This window comes from Anabrus simplex, chromosome 1, assembly GCF_040414725.1.
Source record: "Anabrus simplex isolate iqAnaSimp1 chromosome 1, ASM4041472v1, whole genome shotgun sequence".
Classification (NCBI taxonomy): Eukaryota; Metazoa; Arthropoda; class Insecta; order Orthoptera; family Tettigoniidae; genus Anabrus; species Anabrus simplex.
Genome location: NC_090265.1, coordinates 888,351,449 through 888,375,456, shown reverse-complemented (window position 1 = coordinate 888,375,456; position 24,008 = coordinate 888,351,449). Strand labels below are relative to the sequence as shown.

The 24,008-nt window shown below is 38.8% G+C and overlaps 1 protein-coding gene across 2 annotated transcripts in view; it reads left to right on the top strand.

Moving 5' to 3' along the window:
- Cth (Cystathionine gamma-lyase) overlaps nucleotides 1-24,008 on the top strand; it is a 664,174-nt gene that overhangs the window by 9,283 nt on the left and 630,883 nt on the right. For both annotated transcript variants that reach the window (XM_067136552.2, XM_068225275.1), the window contains one exon: nucleotides 3,350-3,505. In XM_067136552.2, the coding sequence (XP_066992653.2) occupies nucleotides 3,353-3,505 (153 nt within the window). In that variant the 5' untranslated portion in view covers nucleotides 3,350-3,352. Of the gene's footprint in view, nucleotides 1-3,349; nucleotides 3,506-24,008 lie in introns of those variants that run through there.

Below are 24,008 nucleotides of genomic sequence, written 5' to 3'. Positions count from 1 at the left end.
CTTTCATACTGTCTAAAGAATATTTTCAAACAACATTGAAAGTAGTTTAGGCTGATCTTTATTTATCTGAATTAAACAGGTGAGGGTGGGGGTGGGAGTAGGTTTGCAGAATTCCCACTTCCAAAAGATTTATAACTGTTAGGTTCTTCAGATGCCTTTGCTGGTGAGATGTAGTGTTTACAGTGCACTATGTCTTCTGGTATGGGCTAGAATAAATTTGTTACTTTCATTGACTTGTCTCAGCCTCATCCTTGGCTTTGACAATACGAAAGTGACTGAGGTATGAGCGATGCTAGTAATAGCATTCCTTATTCAGCCAGTCCCTGTTATGAACGGTATGAAAATATCACTCATAGGGTCGGTTGGTGCGTGCATTTCAGCAGGCTTGACAGCCTGATATGTGAACAACTTCTGGCTTGGTGAGGAAAGCAAAGGAGAACTACCTCACTCCTCATTTCCCTAGTAGGCCTCTTCAGTGATGCCTAGGCCATCTATGACAAGCTGTTGGCATAGCTGTGGAGGATCAAACCAGCCTTTGGGCTGAATAACCAACATACATGCAGGTTCTTCAGCCTGCTGAAACTAATCTAGAAAAAATACATTTATAAACTACCTGAAAAAAGGAAACATATGGAAACAGAATTATACCTGAAAAAGGAGCAACTTAATTAAAATAGAATATCATGTTTCATTCTCGAAAGAACATCATCAGATTCTATCAAATTACACTGAAAATATTTAGAAATGTATAAACATTTACGTTTATTTCTATTTAAATCCTTAAAAACTTGAAATTTGGATCTTACCATAATGAAGTCCTCTCTTACCTTCACCCTGGCACACAATGTGAGTTGTTGCAAAACCATTGCTCTGTTGTTGGTGCAAGTCCAGCTGGTAATATTCTGTTACGGTATGTCATTTTTGCTTATGTCAACTCTTTTGGAACTGTACTTTAATGGCTATGCATGGCTATAAATAACCACACAAAATTATTATTATTATTATGATTATTATTATTATTATTATTATTATTATTATTATTTTCATACTATCTAAAGCATAATTTCAAGCAATGAAACTAGTTTAGGCTGATCTTTATTTATATGAATGACATAATGGAAAATTACTGGTATAATCTCATTACAATGTTACAATCCACCGTAGATAACAACATCATTGCAGCAGGCTTATTTATTGATCATACCAAAGCTTTTGAGACTGTTGATCATGGTATTCTTTTAATAAAATTAGAAAAGGCTGGAATTCATGGCCTTGCGCTGAATTGGTTTCAAAATTACTTAACAGGATGAAAGCAAATTGTTACCGTGAATAATTGCATGAGCTCTGCCAAGTATGTAACCCATGGTGTCCCACAAGGTTCCATACTAGGTCTTATTTTATTTCTCATTTATATAAATGATATTTCTTCATGTAATCTAAATGGCTATATCACATTATACGCTGATGACACCAATATCTTCTATTCGCGCAAAAGTAAGGACACAGTTTTAGAAAACATGCAGCAGGATATACTCACTCTCTTACACTGGTACCAGGGTAACAAATTGACAGTGAATCTGCAGAAAAGTAAATACATGCTTATTTCAAAACAAAAAAATCCTTCACTCAAATAGTGATAAATTACTCATAAATGATACAGAAATAGAAAAAATAAATAAAGTTAAATATCTTGGATTAATTATTGATGAGAACCTGACCTGGAATGACCATGTTGAATACATAACTAAGAAAATCATCCCAGTTGCTGGGTTACTAAAAAGACTTAGATATTTAATCCCTAAACACCTCCTCCTACAAATTTATTATGCACTAGTACATAGCCACTTGCAGTACTTATGTGTAATTTGGTCACACTGTATAAAGTCTACCCTGAATGAACTAATGGTGATACAGAACAGGGCAATAAGGAACATATTTAACTTACCATTATACACCCCAGTAAAAGACCTATACAATCAGACCAAAATTTCACCTCTCAGCGTAATTACAGAGCTTAATTCTGTCTTACTAATGTATAAAATAAAAAGGAACATAATATTTCACAACACTACTTTAATAACCAATTCAGACAACCACAGGTATCAAACTAGACATGCAGATGACTTGGCCTTGTATCACATCCACTCTTCAAAATATGGGAAGAACAGTTGTAAATTCTCAGCAATTCAAGCATACAACAAACTTCCTGCTGACGTAAAAATTGCCCCTACTTTAATAACTTTCAAACGAAAGACAAAGGAAAATCTATGGAATAGATACTTCATAGGTGAAATATAAATATGTAATGTTTAAAACATACACTCGCCCCGCTTTGTCAGTCCTGTCGCACTGTTACTCGCTTGTAGTACTAAGTAGTTTAAGTATCTTAGTATAATTAAGGAACTATAGAATGGTATTTTATTTTTATTTTTACACTTTCTGTAATGATGTCTCTACTTTCAGGGTTTAAGTCACCTGATTATGTCATTGTAAGTATTCAGAGTTTGTAGATCCACCATTGAATATATTATTCATTGTACAATTCCTCTGTATGAGCCTTTGGCTTGTTGGAATTAGTTATTGAAATAAATATCTCTCTTAAATATCTATCTATAAGCTGCTCATTAGGAACCCCTGCATAGTTTACAAAACAATTGTAATATGAGAAGAAGAAGAAGAAGAAGAAGAAGGAGAAGAAGAGCCCTAAAAAGTAAAGTAAAATACAGCGTGTCATTGACCTAGTTGGGGCAGGGGGCGTGACACGGTGGAAGGTCAACAGACTGACTAGCCAGCTGGACTCGTGGAAACAACAGAGTAACAGTTTTGCAATGACTTACAAATTTGTGCGCTGGAGTGGAGAGTGAGAGTACTTAATTAAGTTCCAAATTTCAAGTTTTTAAGGATTTAAACAGAAATAAACGTAGATTATACATTTCTAAATATTTTCAGTGTGATTTGATAGAATCATATGATGTTCTTTCAAAAATGAAAAATGTCATTTTAATTAAATGTTTCTCTTTTTTTGGTATATTTCTGTCCATTTGTTTTCTTTTTTGGGTAGTTTATAAATCTATTCATTCAAAATAACAGTTATAAATTAACTGATTTGAAACTGAAAAAAAGATGGCTTCAGATATATATACCGGTAGGCCCTATGTATATATTTAAGCAATTTTAAAATCATCCAAGCTTCTACTGGTACACTCTCTTGATAACTGGTACTATATTATGGAGGAAAGAGGAACTAGTTAATCATTTACAAGACTATGTTATGTTTTTGCTCCTAATGTCTTATAAATAGTAAAAAGTACCCATTATTACAGAATAGCCTTATTTTATTATTTTCTAGAAAATGTCGGTGGATGGATATTTGATGCAGGAACCTGGATTTGCCACAAAGGCAATACATGTGGGTCAGGAACCAGAACGTTGGTCATCGAGCAACGTGGTAACACCAATCGTCCTGTCAACTACTTTCAAACAACAGTCTCCATCTCAACACAAGGTGAAACATAGTCTTAAATTGTTTAAAAATAGTGGAGAGAGGATTCTAATTAACAAATACATTAATCTGGAAAATTACATTTAATTTTAAATGCTTCAAATCAAAATTTAAAACCATTCTACATGCTAAAATGTGTCTAATACAACTAATTAAACAAAACAAAACAAACTCTGTGGCAGTCAAGCCTTGATAGGTCTTGGCCTACCAAGCGACAGCTGCTCATCCTGGAGGCCTGAAAATTACAGGGTGACATTGGTCAGTACAACAAATTATCTTCTTGGCCATTGATCTTGGCTTTCTTGACCAGGGTCATTATCTCATTGTCAGATAGCTCCTCAATTGTTCTCACGAAGGCTGAGTGGACCTCAAAAACTAATTATACAGGGTTATTCACCTAACATGTTACGCAGAAATAACTTCTAAACCATTAAAGATATCAGAATTCTGTTTTCATATTCGTAAATGGTACCCATGGCCTTGTAAAATAACATGCTACTTAGTCTCATGGGGTGATTAACAACCGAGATATTGATACTAACTCCATATTTTTAAATGGAACGGTACAAATTCATGCAGCTGATTTAAAAGTTCATCTGCGTACAAGTTCAAATATGTAAGTATTTTCAAAATTGGACAAATACGGTACTTTTTGAGATATAAGTAAGAACAGCATGCGCTGTTTTGCATGCCGCATTAGACGGGGTGAAGTCAAACAAGGACATATTGAGGCACAAGCAGTTTCCTGGGAGTGAGTTCAGCCACAGAATGGATACCAGGCATGTAAGCACCTCATACACATGTGATGGGTGTGCAAAGTATGTATGACAGACGAACACATGACAGGGCAGAAAGGGTTGATGTGTTTAAAAGGAATAAAATAAGTACTTTGCCTTGAAAGGAACATAACAAAAGCTATAATTGTCACTGGTTTTAGTGTACAGTTCATACTACTCTAAGAGTTGAGAAATAAACATAACACAAAACACCGGAAGACCACTTTTTAGAAAAGCAAATGGTCAGAGCTGATCGCGGTGAGATGGCAGCAACACTATTATTTATGTTTAATTTACACGCATTAATCTCCGCAGAGCTCCAGCGTGTCTGTAGTGCATTCGGGAGAACGTAGATTCGAGTCCTGCCTCGCCCAACCTGAAAGTGATTTTCATGGTGTCCCATGTTCAACACCAGGCAAATACCGGATAGGTGCCTTTGTGATAGGCCACGGCTGACTTCCTTTCCAAATCCTTCCCATTCCCATCCATGAGAAAAAAACGCTAAACTGAGCGCAACCTATTACATGTCAAAACAAAACAATACAACTTTAATCTCCCTTCCCCGTCGTGTGTTCGCCAATCATACAATAACGTTGCAGACCCAGGGTATGTTACGGTACATAACATTATGTTTACAGTACATGCCTGGCATCCGTTCTGTGGCTGGAATCAAGGCCACGAAGCAGCTTGCACCTCAATATGTCCTTGCCCGATTTCACGCCGTCTGATGCGGCAGCAAAACCTTGCATGCTGTTCTTATTTATATCTCAAAAAGTAATTGTCCGATTTTAAAAATACTTACATATTTGACCTTGTATGCAGTTGATCGTTTAGGCCAGCTGTATGAATTTGTACCATTCCATTTAAAAATATGGAATTAGTATCAATATCTCAGTTATTAATCACCCCATGAGACTAAGTAGCATGTTATTTTACAAGGCCATGGGTACCATTTACGAATATGAAAACAGAATGCCGATATCTTTAATGGTTTAGAAGTGATTTCTGTGTAACATGTTAGGTGAATTACCCTGTATAAGCTTACCACAAAGAAAAATTTTGAGGTAGGATTTCTCCTCATCTTTTTCTATACTGAGCACCGGTAATGTTTGTCTCCTAAGTGATGTCCTGAGGTGATGATAACTGCATCCCATGAATTCAAAGTAAGTCCATTAAGTTTAATTTTCATCAAAGACTGTAAAGTAGATATTCCCCAACAAGTTTATATATTTATTCGAATCAGAAGCATACAAAACATGGTTACACATATTACAGTCATAAACTAAGTCATGTGCAAACTCAATAACATTTGATGTTGCAAGGAGAAGATCTTTTACTGTAAAAGATGCAGGGAACAGCAGGCAATCCTGTACATGCTCCATAGTCTGTGGTTCTCTACAATCAGCAGGGAAGTGCCATTTCTGCAGATTACTCTTGGATCTTCCAACTACACAATGAAGACAATTGAGTGACCTCCACACAGTTCAATATTTTCTCCATGTCCAGGTGGGAGACTTTCCAAAGGGCGAGGGCAGGTAGAGTTATTCTCAAGTTGAGAAATACACATTTGTTTTCTTGCTGTAGCTGCTGTAGTTTGCAAGACTGCAGTGGTTTTGAAGAAGCCACTTTTGGACCTCAGTCTAGCAGTGGCTAGTACATAACCATATAGTGGTTGGGATAGTTGATAGACTTGTTTACTATTGTGGAAAAAGGTACAGGCAATCAAATTAATACATTAATAAAAAGTTTATCCACACAGACAGAGCTAAGGTACCTGAAAATTTAGCAAATTTTATTCTATGTTTAATTACATGGAGTAGAGACTTTTATCGTAGGTACCCAGGTAAAATTTTAATGCAGGTTTAACAAATAAAGTGCCAGTATTTTTTCCATTTTCAATGGGGCGCTCAATTAGAAAATTGATAACTTTAAAAGAATTGATCTGATCATTACCAAACTTTAAAATGACTAAAAGGAACTTATTGTTGATCTGTATACCAAGTTTTAATTTCATCCGATTTTTGTGAGACAACCTTTCCTCATTACTGGGCAATCATAGCTGTAAAAAATTCGGTATTCTCATATATATCCATAAGGAAACCTTTCCTGGTTGTAAGAAGAATAGAAAGAGATTTCTTTCTATTGAGGAAAATGAATGCTAAAAATGTTGTAGACACTAGTAGTCGGCGCGCAGGTCACAACGAGCGCATGAGTCGTGTACCGGCATACCTCGAGAACAACAGTCCTCTGTTGCTAACCTGTACAGTTCTGTTCTGTGCTTGCTCAAATGTTCAAGATTATTGACTAGCCCGCCCCATGCCAAACCTTGAGAAAGCTACGCAGAGCATTACAAAACAAAAGATGTGGCATGCCGACAAAGCAAATTGTCCTTCTGTACCAGTCGTACCGGCAATTACTGGTACAAGTAAACAAGAGCAACAGATAGCAAGAAAACCAAGAAAAACTTTAAAAGGAAGCAGAAAAATACTTACCCAGTTCAGAAACAGGCTCAAAATCAGAGGCAACCCAGATTGAGACCAAAAGACTTGCACGGTAGTAAATAATGGAAAACATGAAAGAAAAACTCTGTTATATTCTTAAAGGGGATACATTATTTAATATCTGCGACCAAAAATTACATACGATAGTTAAGAAAACCAATGGATAAAAATTAAAAGGTGCACCTACACAAAATGATAAGATTAATTACTTAAGGGATGATTGGTTAACAAAATAAACTCTTAAATTAGATAACTGTTAACAATTGATTAACTAAATTAAACTTTGTTGAAAAACAAAGGATACCTTGAAATGAGAGACAACCTCTAAACTAAGAAAATAATTCAAAAGATTAACTTGAAACCAGATCAATTACAAATACCGGTAATTATTTGCATTAATGTCCATGGACTTATTTTACTGCTCGCCAGAAGGAGACTTGAGTAAATATCTTAAACTTCACAAGAATTCACTTGTATATCTATAATTCAAACCGAAATCTTTCTTCAGGAATTTTTTACAAATGTGAAAGTGTGTTTAAGAAAGCCTGCAAGAGTTTCTCCTGAAGTGGGACACAATAGCTGCAACAAGGAATTAAATAACATGCACAGAATGCATTTTCCAAAACTGGAGAGGCACACAAAAATTTTAAGACATGAAACAGACCATCAAATGGCCCCAAAATTACACCATGCTTAGAAAAGGAAGAAAAGATAACACAACAGATTAAAAAGGGAGCCCACCAAAAATTAGAATACGGTCGTAAATTAGCAGAGCAAACAGGACGAGGCATAACAGTGCGTTCACACATAAAATCAAATCGCCATGAAGGGCAGGGCAGCTCAAACCAGCAGGAATAGTACACGGTTTCAAATCATAATTCAATTAAGTTGAATAAAGAGCCAATAACTCCCACCATAATGGCATGCACGTCACAAATTAAAATAATATATCCAAACACCACCAAACCGTAATTAATAATCCCCAAACCAAACAATAGTTCTTCCTGGTGATGGTTGCCATGGAAATGTCAACATCAGTGAGCGTACAGAAGCAAGGAAAGATGTCTCTACTGTATTTGGATATACCAAAGGGAAAGAAACACAGAAAAGATAGCATAAAACAGAACTAGATCCCGATCTACGGAGATAATCTCACGATCTCAAACTTATTAAAAGATTTAATTACATTATAAATTAATCTCCATGAAACATCTCAAACAAAATTTGAAACAGCAAAATCATTTGTAACATTTATCCAAAGGTATTACTCCCACATGAAATTGTTTTAAATGATGTAGTCATTAATCCGGAAGTTTTCATATTGAAAAATTTTTCATGTTCTTTCAAAATGAAGATCTTTAGAAATGGTGATAGTAGAACATAAAAATTTCCACTCGTCAAATGAAGGTTTTGAGACGATGCCATCCAGCTCCATGGTAAAGAGAAAATTGTAGTTGACTTACTTTTCATCCATGCAAAGAAAACTAACGCATGGCAAAAGTTTGAAATGCAGCCTACTTACATTCCTTCAGCACACTATTTAAGCAGAAAAAAAAAAAAAAAAAAAAAACGGACGTCCACTCGAGAAATGAAGTAAATAATAAATAATTAAAGAAAATTAAAACACTTCATGGGCTTAGCCCATATCCATAGCACATCATCCGGGCATGTCTAAATGGAAAGATGCCCTATCAGAGAGCCCACGCGCAAGGCTTCTAGCCATCTTGAAGCTCGACACTGGACTCAGTTCACGCTACAAAGCAAGCTGCTGCAGGAGCGGGCAGAACAGCGAACGAGCCTAACGGCTCGCTCTCGAGTTGGTCTGAGGCAGACCAATAGATAACAGGAAAATCGTGACTTACATCATATATAAACATTTGAAGTTACTCTGCGGACGGATGGAATACAGTTACAGTAAGCGACATAAGTCGCACAGGACATAAAATAAAACAGAGTTGGAAAAAGTTTCCAAAATTATACAAATTTCAAAGGTAAGTCACCTAGGCCTAAAATGCAATGCAAGGCCTCACACTGCAGCTCAGATCGGAGGTTTCCTGGACACCTTTGGCTGGGAAGCTTTAGACCACAGTAGTGTAGCAAGGGGGATTCAGAAACAATGGGTGCTGAATTTGCTCCTTTCATGAGGTTACTAACCCCTGGCAAGGTCATTGACCTCTAGTACAACATGCTATTGTTTACAAGAAGACCGCGTGCTCTTGTTTACCAATGTAAGCATGTGTTAGGTGCGGAATTTGAATAAGGGAACAATCCCAACCTCACAGACATAATCTTGGAGACCACATGCTCTTGTTTGACAGGTATGAGGTGGGGATTTTGAATAAGAGTGCTAGGCTAACCTCACAGACGGCATCTTGGAGGGGGCTAACCTCACTCCACATGCTTTTTGTTTACAAAACAAGACCACATGCTCTTGTTTGACAGGTGTCAACAAGACCACGTACTCTGGCTTGACAGGTGTGAGGCACAGAATTTGAATAAGAGCACAAGGCTAACCTCACAGACGCTATTTTGGAGGGGCCTAACTACACAGGGCCTAGTTTTGCGGCCAGATGTCCTTCCCATCACCATCTTGCGAGATGCCCTTCCCGACGTTACCTTAAAGGGACCTAACCTCACAGGGTGATGAGACCGAGCTCGATAGCTGCAGTCACTTAAGTACGGCCAGTATCCAGTATTCGGGAGATAGTGGGTTCGAGCCCCACTGTCGGCAGCCCTGAAGATGGTTTCCCATTTTCACACCAGGCAAATGCCGGGGCTGTACCTTAATTAAGGCCACGGCCGCTTTCTTCCACTTCCTAGGCCTTTCCTATCCCATCGACGCCATAAGACATATCTGGGTCGGTGCGACGTAAAGAAAAAAAGGGTGGCTAGGTGCCCTTCCCAACACCACCTTGCCAGATCCCCTTACCAACGTCATCTTATTTGCCTGGTGTGAAAATGGGAAACCATGGAACGCCATCTTGCAAGATGCCCTTCCCGATTTCTTCTTGGAGGGGTCTAACCTCACAGGGCCCTAGTTTTATGGCCAGATGCCCTTACTGACGCCATCTTGCGAGATGCCCTTCCCAACGTCATCTTATTTGCCTGGTGTGAAAATGGGGAACTATGAAACGCCATCTTGCAAGATACCCTTCCCGACGCCATCTTGGAGGGGCCTAACCTTACAGTGCATAGTTTTATGGCGAGATGTATGTGTATAATATGACTGTTTCTTTACTGCGAGCAGTATTGATATATATGTACATGTGTGGCCAGCTTGCAGAAATAAGGAGTGAGGTAGTTTCCCGTTGTTTTCCTCTTCAGGGTTTGAATCCATGCCTGTGATAGAGAATTTTTTATTCACGCTCGGTGACTATGGATTGTGTCTCGTCACAATTTACGTTGCCTGCATGTCAGTTTCAATTGTTTTGTTTTATACTGAGTGGAGCATACAGCTGTAAGTTCGTATCTGGAAGATAGCAGGTTCGAGAATGGCATCATCGTTTGCCTCGAGGTTGCCTGCGTGTCAACTTCTATTGTTTATTTCTTCCCCTCACCACACCCTCCTCATTCACCTGGCATATATTTATGATCAAGGTAAGTTTTTCTGTTCAGAACACAAGGGGAATGTATGCTGACTGTTCAAATCTTTACTGTTCAGTGCAAAATACATGTATATTTAAAAAAATTATGAGCAAGGTGAGATAACAACGGGCCATGTATGTTCTAAACACGAAAATATATATGCATTAAAATATTGTCATGTCGCCATCTTAAGAGGTCACTTGTGCACTGTCGTCATGTTTAGACTTGTTCATGAGGAGGGGGCAAGTCACGCTGTGACGTCACGTTGTTTGTCCATCGAATGGAGACGTAAAGCCTTGAGCAGAGAAAAACTAGGCTAGAGGCCACCATAATTGTGTCTGTCAGGATAGACCCCTTCAAAATAGCGTCTGTGTGGTTAGGCTGGCTCTCGTAAACAAGGATATGACTATGACGTCTCGTTATTTGTCCGTTGGATGGAGACTCGATGACAGGTGCACAACTAAGTAGTCTGTCAGATGGAGATGTAAACCTTGAGCTGACCTCTTTTAAAATCACAGATGGTGACTGTGTAGTTAGACCCCTCCAAAATGGCAACGGGGAGTATATAACCGTAAAACTGGGCCCAATATGGTGACTGTGTAGTTAGTCTCCTCCGAAATGGCGGCGGGAGGGACATCTGACCGTAAAACTGGACACTGTAGTTAGGCCCCTCCAAGATGGCGTCGGGAATGGCATCTCTCCATAAAACTATGCACTGTAAGGTTAGGCCCCTCCAAGGTGGCGTCGGGAAGGGCATCTTGAAAGATGACGTTCCATAGTTTCCCATTTCCACACCAGGCAAATAAGATGACGTTGGGAAGGGTATCTCGCAAGATGGCGTCGGGAAGGGCATCTAGCCGTAAAACTATGCGCTGTAAGGTTAGGCCCCTCCAAGATAGCGTCGGGAAGGGGATCTGGCAAGATGGTGACAGGAAGGGCATCTGGCCGTAAAACTAGGCCCTGTGTAGTTAGGCCGCTCCACGATAGCGTCTGTGAGGTTAGCCTTGAACTCTTATTCAAATTCTGCACCTCACACCTGTCAAACAAGGTCATGTGGTCGTGTTGACACCTGTCAAACTAGGGCACATGATCTTGCTTTTGTAAACAAAAAGCACGTGGAGGTTAGCCTTGCACTCTTATTCAAAATCCCCAACTCACACCCGTCAAACAAGAGCACGTGGTCTTGTTGGTAAACAAAAGGCATGTGGAGTGAGGTTACACCCCTCCAGATGACGTCTGTAAGGTTAGGGTTGTTCTCTTATTCAAATTCCGCGTCTAACACATGCTTTTGTCGATAAACAACAGCACGTGGTCTTGTTTGTAAACAATAGCACGTGGTACTAGGGGTCAATGACCTCGTGGGAAAATGCTGATACAGCACCCATTGTTCCTCAATCCCCCTTGCTACACTACTGACCTCCCACCTTACAGCCCTGTCCTTGCGCCAAGTAATTACCATCTGTTCCGCCACCTCAAACATCATCTCAGCGGCAAGAACTGCCACGATGACAACAAAGTGAAGACAGCCGTAAATTCTTGGTTTTCGGAGCAGGCGGAAGAGAGTATTCAAAACTTAGTTGTAAGGTATGATACGTGTTTAAACAAACTTAATAGCTATGTTGGAAAATGGAGTAAAGTGTGTAGAATCTGCAAATAAATGGGGTGTTTGAAAATCATCTTTCGTTGTGTAGTTATTTTCAAACGGCCCTTACTTAAAAAAACACGCCTCGTATGCAGCTCTCAACAATGGATATAATAAGAACTTCAATGAGAAAATTATTAATAAAGTCACAAATAAACCGCCATCCACTTTAACCAGAGAACGTAAAAAAGAGGATAAAAGCAAATATGTCTTGTTCACATTTAATTAAGGAAATATTTTCCAAGTAACGAACCTTTTCAAAAAACACAAAGTCAACCTAGCCTTCAGAACAACTAACAACACTTCCAGATTACTCTTTAATCATAGTATTAAAAACAAATCAATTAAATTTTTTAATTCTGGTGTTTATAACTTGGCCTGCTACCAATGCCAAGCTTCTTATGTCGAACAAACTGGCCGCAGTTTTTATATTCGTTATCAGGAACACATTAAAGCCAAACAATACAACAAATTCTCAGCTTTGTCAACCATATTTCGGATTTCCAACATTCTTTCTCCTCAATAGAAAAACATCTTTCTATTCTTCTCACAACCAGGAAAGGTTTTCTTTTTAATATGTATGAGAATATATTTATGAATATAGACCAATGTGCTCCAATGTGGGCATAAACAGTGTAAATAATAATAATAAATAAATGGACCAAAGACTGAACCCCGCAGGCAATCTGAATGAGTTGTCCGAAGATGTTAATATTCTTATAGACACTATAATTAATATGTTTTTAATCATTCCACGAATAATAAGATTCTTCCGAATACCAATCAGTCCATTACACCTCCTCTCCATTTCGTATTACCTCCCAATCCGTGCCAATGACCACTCCCCTTCTGCCCGCTAACACATTCTCCGCTTCTCCGTCAACCCCTCTATTACTCCCGCAAAGCACACCGTCAGTTGCAGCAGGCTGCTAACTGCAGGACGTGGATGATTCGACTTAAGGCCGGCCAGGAAAGTAGTTTTATTTTATTTTTTCATTCCACCCACTTTTTACTTCCTTTTGTCCTCAACTAACACTCGTAGCACTTTTTGTTTCTTTCTTTTCTTCACCTTAACTTTTACTAGTCTGGCCTTTTACGAGTTCACAAAAACATTCCACATAACATAAGCCAAGACTTAATGTTTACAACTTCAAATACCAAAGGCTGAATTTTAATGTCAACAGCAATTTTGGTTTACTTTAAGAAGAACTTACGTCAACGCTGCATCGTATAACCGTCAGAAGACATTTCTAACTGACAGGAACTTATCATTTTAGCCTCAACATAGTTCAGCTTAACATTTTGCGCTATGATACCTTTTGTTTTTAGTTTTAAATCTTAATCAGGTTTTAGCCGATGATGTCCAATATTCTAGGACGAAACATGTACTCATCATCATCATCATTTCCCAACTCCAGTTTCCTGGGTGTGGTGTACAAGTGCTCGCCATCTCCTTCTGTCTTCATACATCTTCTAATCCTGTACATCCTCCCATTCGTATCCTCTCTCCTCCACATCTGATCTTACAGTCTCTATCGAACGTTTTCTTTATCCTCCCTGTGGTCTTCTTCCTACGAGATTAAGGTCGAAATATTTTCTAGCAGGTCTTTCCCTGTTCATTCTCATTATGTGCCCATACCATTGAAGTCTGCGTTTCTTTATGACACTGATAATAGGAACCTCAATACCAGTTACTTTCCTATTCACTTCATTTCTGATCTTGTCCTTTCTAATGAATCTCATTTCAGTTGTTTGGATTCTGCTGAAGTCTTTGTTTAGTAGGGTACATGTCTCTAAACCGCACATGAGGATTGGTACGAAGTAAGTGTGGTACATGATTGTTTTCACTTTCTGTGGTATTTTGCAGTCCAAGAGGAGATTCCTGATTTGACTGTAGAAGTTTGATGCTTTCTGTGTCCTGCTGAGTATTTCCTGCCTAACAGTGTTGTCTCTCGATATTGTGCTTCCGAGGTACTTGAAGTGGGAAGCTGATTCGATTTTTGCTCCTTCCAGAAATATATTTGAGCTTGTTCCTTCCCTGTTGATGGTCATTTCCACTGTCTTTGTTTTGTTCATCTTCAGTCGAAAATTTTTGAATGTGTTGTTCCTTTCATTAAGTTTCTTCTGAACTTCAGCTTCTGTTTCTCCCCATAAAAGCACATCATCAGCAAATACCAGAGCGTTTGGTTCACTGTCCATTTTCTTGATAGATTTGATGACCTTGTCCATTACTATTACGAACAGGAGTGGTGACAGAGCACTTCCTTGTTGGACACCTCTCTGTGTTTCAAACAATTTTGATCGTCCGTTGCCTATCTGGACCCAACTGTAGCACTTCTGATATAGCATCTTGACTTTGTCAATTAAGTACTTTGGCACCTTTATGTCTTCCAGACATTCCCATATCTTGTTTCAAGGAACACTATCATATGCTTTTTCAATGTCCACAATTGCAATAACAAGATTTCTTCCATATTCCCAGTACTTTCCTGTCAGCATCTTTACTGCAAAGATAAGATCCACGGAACTTCGACCTTTCCTGAACCCGTGTTGTTCTTCCTCAAGCAAAGCTTCCACTATCTTCCTAAGTTTTGTTTCTATGATCCTTTCCAGCAGCTTCAGTGAGTGTGACAACAGCGTGATGCCTCTGTAATTTCGACAATTCTGTCGGTTGCCCTTTTTGAACAGCGGGATGATGACTCCTTTACTCCAATCTTCAGGAATTTTGTTACTTTCCCAAATCACTGATAACATTCTATATAGCCAATTCAAGCCTGGTATTCCAGCTGCCTTTATCATGTCTGAGCTGAGATCATCAAAGCCTGGGGACTTCCCATTTCGCATGCTATATAGTGCTGTTTCTACCTCAAGCCATGTTAATGGGTATTTGTTGCTTTTGGCTTCATCTACACTACAATCATTGGTGGTGGTGTTGCCCCCATCTCCATTTAACAGCATGTTGAAGTACTTCTTCATTTCATCCCTGATCCCTTCCTCTGTTTGTATTAAGCTACCATCATCTGTTTCCAGTGCAAATATGTTAATATTTTCATTTCTTTTACTGTTTACTATTTTGTATACTAGTTTCCTACTTCCTTGACAGTCTTCCTCTATCCTTGTAGTAAAGTCATCCCAGAACTTTTCCCTTTCTTCCTGGATCAGTCTTTTTACAGCCAGTTTCTTTTTCCGGTATTCCTGTGCTAGATATTCAATTTCTTATTCATTTCGTCTATCATCTGTTTTCTGTTTTTCGAGATCTAATTTTCTTTTCAGTATATTTCTTTTACTGCTGTCTTCACTCGGTCATTCCACCAAGGTATTTCCTTCTCTTTTGGTGTGGCACTTGTTTTTCCACAAATTTCCGTGGCTAAGAGTTTCTTTGAATAAGGATCATTTTCTTCTACTACCCCTTTCTCAGTTTTGGGTAATTTAGCCGTTATCCTTGCTTCATACTTTCCTTTCTTCTCCATGTCTTTCAACAGCCATGTCTTAATCTTTGGAATTTTCTTTTGTTTAATTTTGGGCACATGAACATCTTTTAAGTCAGCGATTAATAGCCGATGATCGCTACCTAGGCACTCGCTGGGTATGACTTTAATATCTGTAACATACTGACCCATTTTTCTATCAGTGACGATGAAGTCGACCATAGTCTTGAGCTAACTGAAGAAACTTGTATTGTATGGGTGAGAACTTTGTGATTCTCTTACAAGTCCATTAAGTGACAATACAGAAATAATATAAAGTTAATATTATGTAAGAAAGAACAGCGTAAGAAATGAGGACGTTGGGAAGGAAATCGAAGTGGAAAAGCTTTTCAAGAGAATGGAGAGGGATAAACTTATAAGGTTTGGACATGTTAAGAGGATTGAAGAGAAGGGAAATTTTTTTGTCCCTCGGACAACCAAGAGTTTCGAAAACGAAATCAACAATATTTACAATGTTATACTCGCCATCATCATCATTTCCCATTATCCAGCTGCAGCCAGGTAGGGGCAAATACGGTTCCTCTCCACTTTCTTTAGTCTTTCCACTACACCTCACTTTCACTTATAATAATAACAACAACAAATTTTAGGTCACCAATCTCAAACAATCTCAATCAATCACCATTGAACTGCATATAGTGCAGTCTCCCAGGAGGCAGATTCCCTATCTGTTGTGTACCTAGTCTTTTAAATAATTTCAAAGAATTTGGAAAATTTATTGAACATCTCCCTTGGCAAATTATTCCAATCACTAACACCTTTTCCTAAAATGAGTATTTGCCCCAATTTGTCCTCTTAAATTCCCACATTATATTCATATTGTGATCTTTCCTACTTCTTTTAAAAACACCACTCAAACTTATTCATCTACTAATGCTATTCCACGCCATCTCTCTACTGTCAGCTCAGAACATACCCCCCCCCCGTCTCATTTCTCTCAAGTCTCCCCAGCCCAAACTTTGCAATATTTTTGTAACACTACTCTTTTGTTGGAAATCACCTGGAACAAATTGGGGTGCTTTCCTTTGGATTTTTTCCAGTTCTTAAATCAAGAAATCCTGGTGAGGATCGGAACCATACTCTAGTTGGGGTTTTACTGGAGATTTATATACCCCTAAACACCCGCTTAACCATGTGCAGAGATCTGTAACTTTTATTTAGAATCACATTTATGTAATTACCCCAATGAAGATCTTTCCTTATATTAACACCTAGGTACTTACAGTGATCCCCATAAAGAATTTTCATCCCATCAGTGCAGTAATTAAAACTGAGGGGACTTTTCCTATTTTTGAAACTCACAACCTGACTTTTAAGCCCATTTATCATCATACCATTGCCTACTGTCCATCTCACAACATTATCGAGGTCATTTTGCAGTTTCTCACAATCTTGTAATTTATTACTCTATGCAAAATAACATCATCTGCAAAAAGCCCTATCTCTGATTCCACTTCTTTACTCATATCGTTTATATATATGAGAAAGCATAAAGGTCCAATAACACTGCCTTGAGGAATTCCCCTCTTAAATATTACAGGGTCAGATAAAGCTTCACCTACTCTAATTCTCTAAGATCTATTTTCTAGAAATACAGCCACCCATTCAGTCATTCTTTTGTCTAGTCCAATTGCACACATTTTTGCCAGCAGTCTCGCATGATTTACCCTATCAATTGGCTTGAATAGGTCAATCGTGATACAGTCCATTTGACGTCCTGAATCTAAGATATCTGCTGAAAGTAAGCAGATATTGAGGGTGGAAGTACAAAGGAGAAATTGAAGGAACTTACTAGGAAATTGAATGTAACGAAGAAGAAAGCTAAGGATAACATGATGGCAAGCATAATTGGCAGTCGGACAAATTTTAATGAAAAGTTACTTTAACGTGGAAACAGGTTCCAGGGAGGACATTTCAGGAATTATTAATGAACAAGGGGAGTGCGTCTGCGAGGATCTTCTAAAGGCAGAAGTATTCAGTCAGCAGTATGTAAATATGGTTGGTTACAAGGATAATTCCCAGATAGAGGAGGTGATTAATGCTAAAGAAGTATTGAGATTTACCTACAATAACAAAGACATTTACAAATAAGAAGAAAAGTCAAAAACTAGAAAAGCAGCTGGAATTGATAAGATTTCTGGGGATATACTAAAGAAAATATGTTGGGAAAAAGACTATATTTCTGAAGTATTTATTTGATTATTGTTTGAATGGAGGAGCTATAGAAAATGAATGGAGAGTTGCTAGATTGTAGCCCCTGCATTTAAAGGTAACAAACATAAAGCCCAAAATTACAGGCCAGTTAGACATGTGTTGCATGTAAGCTTTGGGAAAGCATTCTTTCTGATTATATTAGATATGTTTGCAAAATGAATAAACCACTTTGATGAAATGCAGTTCCGGTTTCGGAAAGGTTATTCCACCGAAGCTCAACTTCTAGGATTCCAGCAAAATATAGCAGATATCTTGGATTCAGGAGATCAAATGGACTGCATCATGATTGAACTATTCAAGTTATTCGAGAGGGTAGGTCATGGAAGAATACTGGCAAAAATGAGTGCAATTAGACTAAACAAAAGAGTGACAGAATGGGTGGCTATATTTCTAAAAAATAGAACTCAGAGAATGAAAGTACGTGAAGCAATCTTCGCCAGTTAAACCATCGTACATATCATTGCTGTATGTGTGGATTCATAGTGGTGCATTTCAGTAAGTTGCTGTTGAACATCCTTTGCCATTTTATCCGTGCGGCAGGCAGCTGTTCGGCATGAGAGCAGAGTGGCACTGAACTGACGCACTACATCAGGACAAAGTACTTTGTAAAAGCTCCTTTTGTGAATGTCTCTCCAGAGGTTACTGTCTTATATACAAGTTTGAAGGTCATGCAGAGCATCATTCCATTCAACACCCTGGATTAGAAACATTTGTGTAATCAATTAACATAATGTTTTTTGTGCCCTTTGATATTTGGTGACATATAAGACATTGGCCACTGTCACCAGCAGCTACAAAATAATAAGTATTTTCCCATGACATAATTATTCAAATAGCATGAGTGGTGGTTATTCTCCTTCTCTCACACCCCTCCATTATAGATAAGCAAACGTGAAATATCAATTGAAAGCCGACTGTCGCACTGGTCTACATTATCACTTCGATGATGCTGGGACGTGTCTTCCACGACTTCCTCTTCGTGAGCGGAATCACCTGCTCCTATGGAAGGCTATGGCTCAATGAGCACATTGATCCAGGTCTGCCCAACTCCCATCCTAAAATTATTTTATCATGTGTCTCACAGTTATCTTCATCATCCCACTGACCTGTAAGAACACGTTCACTCACACTGAAGCAAAGTAAGCCCTACCTCCTGATTTTTGCTGCTGTGAACATAACTGATGCAGGACCTGCCAACTGAGTATGCCTAGCACATTCCTCAGCAACATTTATAGTAGCATTAACCACGATGATGTTACAATGAAGGCACATCAACCTACATCACTCAGTGTGAATAAAATTATTGATGATCTAGATTATAGCGACTTGTTCCCCGACTTTGCATACCAATTTTCGTGAAGATACGACCACTAATAACATAAATACCTATTTGAGAATTACATTTCAGGCCTTCCCCTAAACTACGGCACCATTTCACTCAGCGTGAATAAAATAATTTATAGTCTATATTGTAGTGGTTCATCACCCGACTTTATATTCCGATTTTCATTAAATTCCCTTCAGCCGTTTTCTCGTGATGCGTGTACAGACAGACAGACAGACAGACAGACAGACAGACAGACAGACAGACAGACAGACAGACAGACAGACATTACGGAAAAGTAAAAAATGCATTTCCTTGTTACTGTGGACATGACCGATATAGAAATACCATTTTTTTTCAAATTCTGAGCAGTGTACAGACAAAACTCTTATTTTATATATATATAGATAGTCCTACAGGCCAAATACATTTCCTTTTAGGACTCGGCATTTTAATTTTCGGTGCTAATGTCTAATTTATGCCACTATTAGATTTGTATTGTGATTTCAATTCCGAACGACAAAATTTGAGAAAGATGGTTATTGTGCTCTAGTCCATATTCTGAAACAACAAAGATAAATCATTTCATTGTTAGCATATCTTTTTTACACTGCTACCATAAAAAATGAGAGTTTGATAGACCTGAACTTCTAAGTTATGAGTTGGGATCTGAATGAATTAAATATCAATCATCAAACATAGAAAGGTGGATAAGAACACACAAACAAAATGACTGACTAATAATAGCTGAGGAAGCGTTAGAAACGAGGGACAAGGACAAACATGAAAACACCAAAACAAGGACAGTGTACACTTCCTCCCACTCTACCATTTTTTTGTGGATGTGCTCTTTCGTTATCAGTCCGTGTTTTTCCAGTTCTATTTTTCTCATATCTGTTTTCAATTTTCTTCTGTGGAACAGACATCCACAGTTCTTAGGGAGGTGGTCCTTTTAAGATTAATTTATGGAAAAAGAGAAATAATAAGAAGGAGAAGAAGAAGAGAAAAAATTAATGGATGGAAGGTGCAACCGGAGAACGAAGTGAAAAAGAAGACTGGAGCAAAGTGGACAGAAGAATGAAAAAGGATCCATGGAGGAAGGATGAGAGCGTTTGGCAACTCAGAAAACAGAATCGTTAGAGTTTTGCGTGATCCATTGGATCCCTATATAAATAATAATAATAATAATAATAATAATAATAATAATAATAATAATAATAATAATAATAATAATAATAATAATACGAGGGTCGAGTCATAAGTCATGGCAATAATTATTTTTCTCGCGAACAGGAGACAACACGAAATTCTGGTATGCATTTGGAAATACAGGGCGTGTACTTATGCATAGTGCTTGAAGACAAATTCTGACTTCAGGAGATTCTCGTAGGAAAGTGACAGACCACAGGCCATTGGTAAACATTGTTTTATTATGGTATAGACAGCAAATACACAAGACTACGTACAAAGTCCATGTCTCCACTGGTTACAGACCTTCGAAATAATCACCCAAGGTTTCCACTGGGCGTTGCCAGCAGTGGGGCAGGCGATGAATACCATTCGCTACATGTATATCGCTAACGTGTGACACCTCTCTCTGAAATGCTGTTGCGATGTCCTTTTTGTTAGCAAACCGTTGTCCACGTAATGGCTTCTTGACTTTGGGGATTAGATCATAGTCCATGGGCTCAAATCAGGCGGCTGTGGAAGAACCTCCCATCCCCACCATTGTAAGCGACACTGAACGATGGCCGCTTGTGAGCTGTCGCGTTATCGTGTAGGATTATGGCGTTGTTCAAAAGATCTGGACACCTAATGCTTCACGCAGCTCTGTATGGCATTGGCGTATCTTTCTGCCGATATTCTCAACACCCCCTTTCGAAGGCTCAATCAGCTTCAAAGTTTCGGTCTTCTGACACCCAGACATTCTAAGCACTTCCTGCGCTTATCCTTCGGTAGGCCCTTGGTTAATATGTCTGCAGGCATCTTCTCAACAGTGGCGAAACTACTTGGAGTCATTTGAGGCAATGCCTACCCTAAGAAATACGAATAAACACAAATATCGTAACAAATACATCTGCTGTTGTTATTGTGTTCAATCAACAATGAACTGTTTTTGATATGTGCTACATGATGACAGCAGATGATGTGCTTGGCGATCGCCCCGTTAGATGGCGACAGCAGACTACTTGTTCTGACAGGGAGGCAGTCTGTAACTTGTCTCACCCAGGACTTTTTGTTTTATTTCCCTTCCGTCAGCTTGTGAATGGCGCGGGGTGGTGGAGGAATGGTTGGTTTACCGCCCGCACTCCTCTCTCCTCAAGGTCTAGACCCCAGAGAGGCAAGTCTCGTTGCTATTTGAGAGTGTAGTAACTCCCCGCGCAAAGGTGACAATGATGTACCCAATTGTTAAGTGTGTGTTTTCCTTTTGAATTAGAAGGCAATCAATGCATTATTGGCTGTATTTGTGACAATTCAGATATGGACTGTTAGTTGTGTAAAACGAGACAATAATATCAGTCAGGCTCTTCTTTCATAATCTGACAGCGTTTCATTCATTTTTAGTATATCCTCAAAAAGAGCTCATCTTCTAGAATCCAAAAGATTCAGACTTCCAAAAGCATGCGCTACCCATTGGCGCTTTCATTCGAGAGCAGTCCACACAATATTTTCACACTATGATGATCTAAGACAGGTTTTTGAAGGCATTGCAGAGAATGATGAGGGTTGGGACAGTGAGTCGTACAATTCAGCTGTTGGGTTGCTTGCCATACACAAGAAGACCCAATTAATTTATTTGCTCTATCTCTATAGATAATTTTTTATAGAGACCATCTCGTTGCTCTACTACAACATAAAAGCACATCTGATGTAATTCTGTGCAATACTGACATTAGAAAAACCACTGGTATCCTCAAGGTCCTGCGATCAGAAAATACAGTATCATTTTGCGTTGTAAAATGTCGCAAAATAAATAACGAGATAAGTGTAGATGACAGGACATTCCGAAAGCTCAAAATGTTAACATATTAAGTTCTTGACACCTTAATTGTGCAAATGGAAATACGGTTTGGCGATTTTGAAAGCATCCAGTTTGAATTGTTGGATCCAACTCAGTTCTTAGTTTACAAAGAGAGCTTCCCTGCTATTGAACTGAACATAAGACTGTTCAGTTACCGCGTTTTTAATAGGGAAAGACTGGAAAGTGAATTGATTAACATTTATTCCGATATAGACAAACATTTGTTCCCTAAAACTTTTATACCATATTGTCCTCGATTACCTCGAACCAGTGTATGTGGAAGTGTCAAAATTGATTCCTTTAATATTAATATTTCCTGTGACCACGGCTTCCTATGAAGGGAGTATGAGCACTCTGAAGAGGATAAAAACATACTTGCGTATTTCAATGAACAATGAAAGATTTCTATCGAGAAAATGCTTGTGAAGAAATTGATGAGTGATCAAGTATTGAAGGACCGTGTGATTGACCATTTTGCAACCAAGACAACTCGACGTTTGGAACTACTCTACAAGAAACTTTAAGGTAAGATTTCCTGCCTACCCATTAATTAACTAATAGCTTCGCCACTGCTACTCAAGTTGACAAATATTCAAGATGGATGTCCCCAGATGAAAGAACCTCTCATACAAAATTATGTCTCACGTCAATGTGCTTAATCCAAGAGTGGAAAACAGGATTTCCAGCAAGCTTCTGAGCTCCATTGTTGTCATTATATAGCTGTACAGTCGACACACTGTTAATGCCTATCCCCCTTGCTAGTCGTAGTAAGTGCACTACCGGTACCTCTTTTGAAGTCTCACTCAAGGCCATATATTCAGCCTTCGTTTAGGACATTGCCACTGTCCGTCTCCTGGATTCCCAAGATACGACTCCGCCATAGGCCTACATTGTAAAGTCAAAGCCAATATACGACCTGCGATCGTTGATGCATGCAGCCCAATCAGCATCTAAATAGCCAGTTAAATTACTGGTATCGCTTCCAACGGTGATTCCCACGTCAGTAGAACCCTTCAGGTATCTCTTACCCTCTTTGCTGCTAGCCAGTGTTGTATTGGCTTAAGACACTCACTGCATGAGATATGTCTGGACACGTTGCAGTTGATAGGTACATAAGAGCACCTATGAGCTCTCTGTACGTGGACCTCTCGCCATAATCCTTGGACCAAGTACTTGATCTTGACAGTTTAATTCCAGCTTCAATTGGCGTGGCCATGGGCTTGCAATCAGACATTCGAAAGCAAACTAAGATGTCCAATAATATAACCTTTCTGTTTCAAGGTAATACTGGATTAATCTCGAGAAAACTCAATCCCGAGACAGTAAGTACTATCTCCTAGGTCTTTGACCTCAAACGACTTTTGTAGAAATTTGTGGACCTCGTCAATTTCTCTCGAGTTCCGTGACAAAATTTAATGTTATCAACATTAACTATGATTAGGAGAGCATCAGCATCTGAACCCTTCACATAGACGCTCGAATCGCCGGATGTTAGTTTGACACCAAGCTTCAGTAGTTGCTCGTTCAGGCGTTGGCGCCAACAGCGGCCAACCTGCTTCAAGCACACACAATCCTTGTTCAGCATCTTCAGCAATCTCTTGGCTTTAGCTATGAACTCAGATGTTGCATTTCTTTCCTGTACGATGAATTCGAGTATTTCTCTCGTGTAGTTTGGTACCTTCATAAAGATTTCCTCGTCAATAATTCCATTTAAGTATGCAGTTGCTACATCGAATTGTCGGACATACATTCCATGATGAGCAGCGAGCACAATAGCCATTCGTATTGAGCTGAGTCGTGCTACTGGTGCGAACATTTCAGTATAGTCAATACCTGGCCTCTGGGAAAAACTCCTGGCCCGATTTTAGCCTTCCTTCTTGTGATCTCACCCCTTGCTCCGTACTTATTCCTAAGGACTACACGACTTTCAATTGTCGTCCTATTTTCTGGGCGG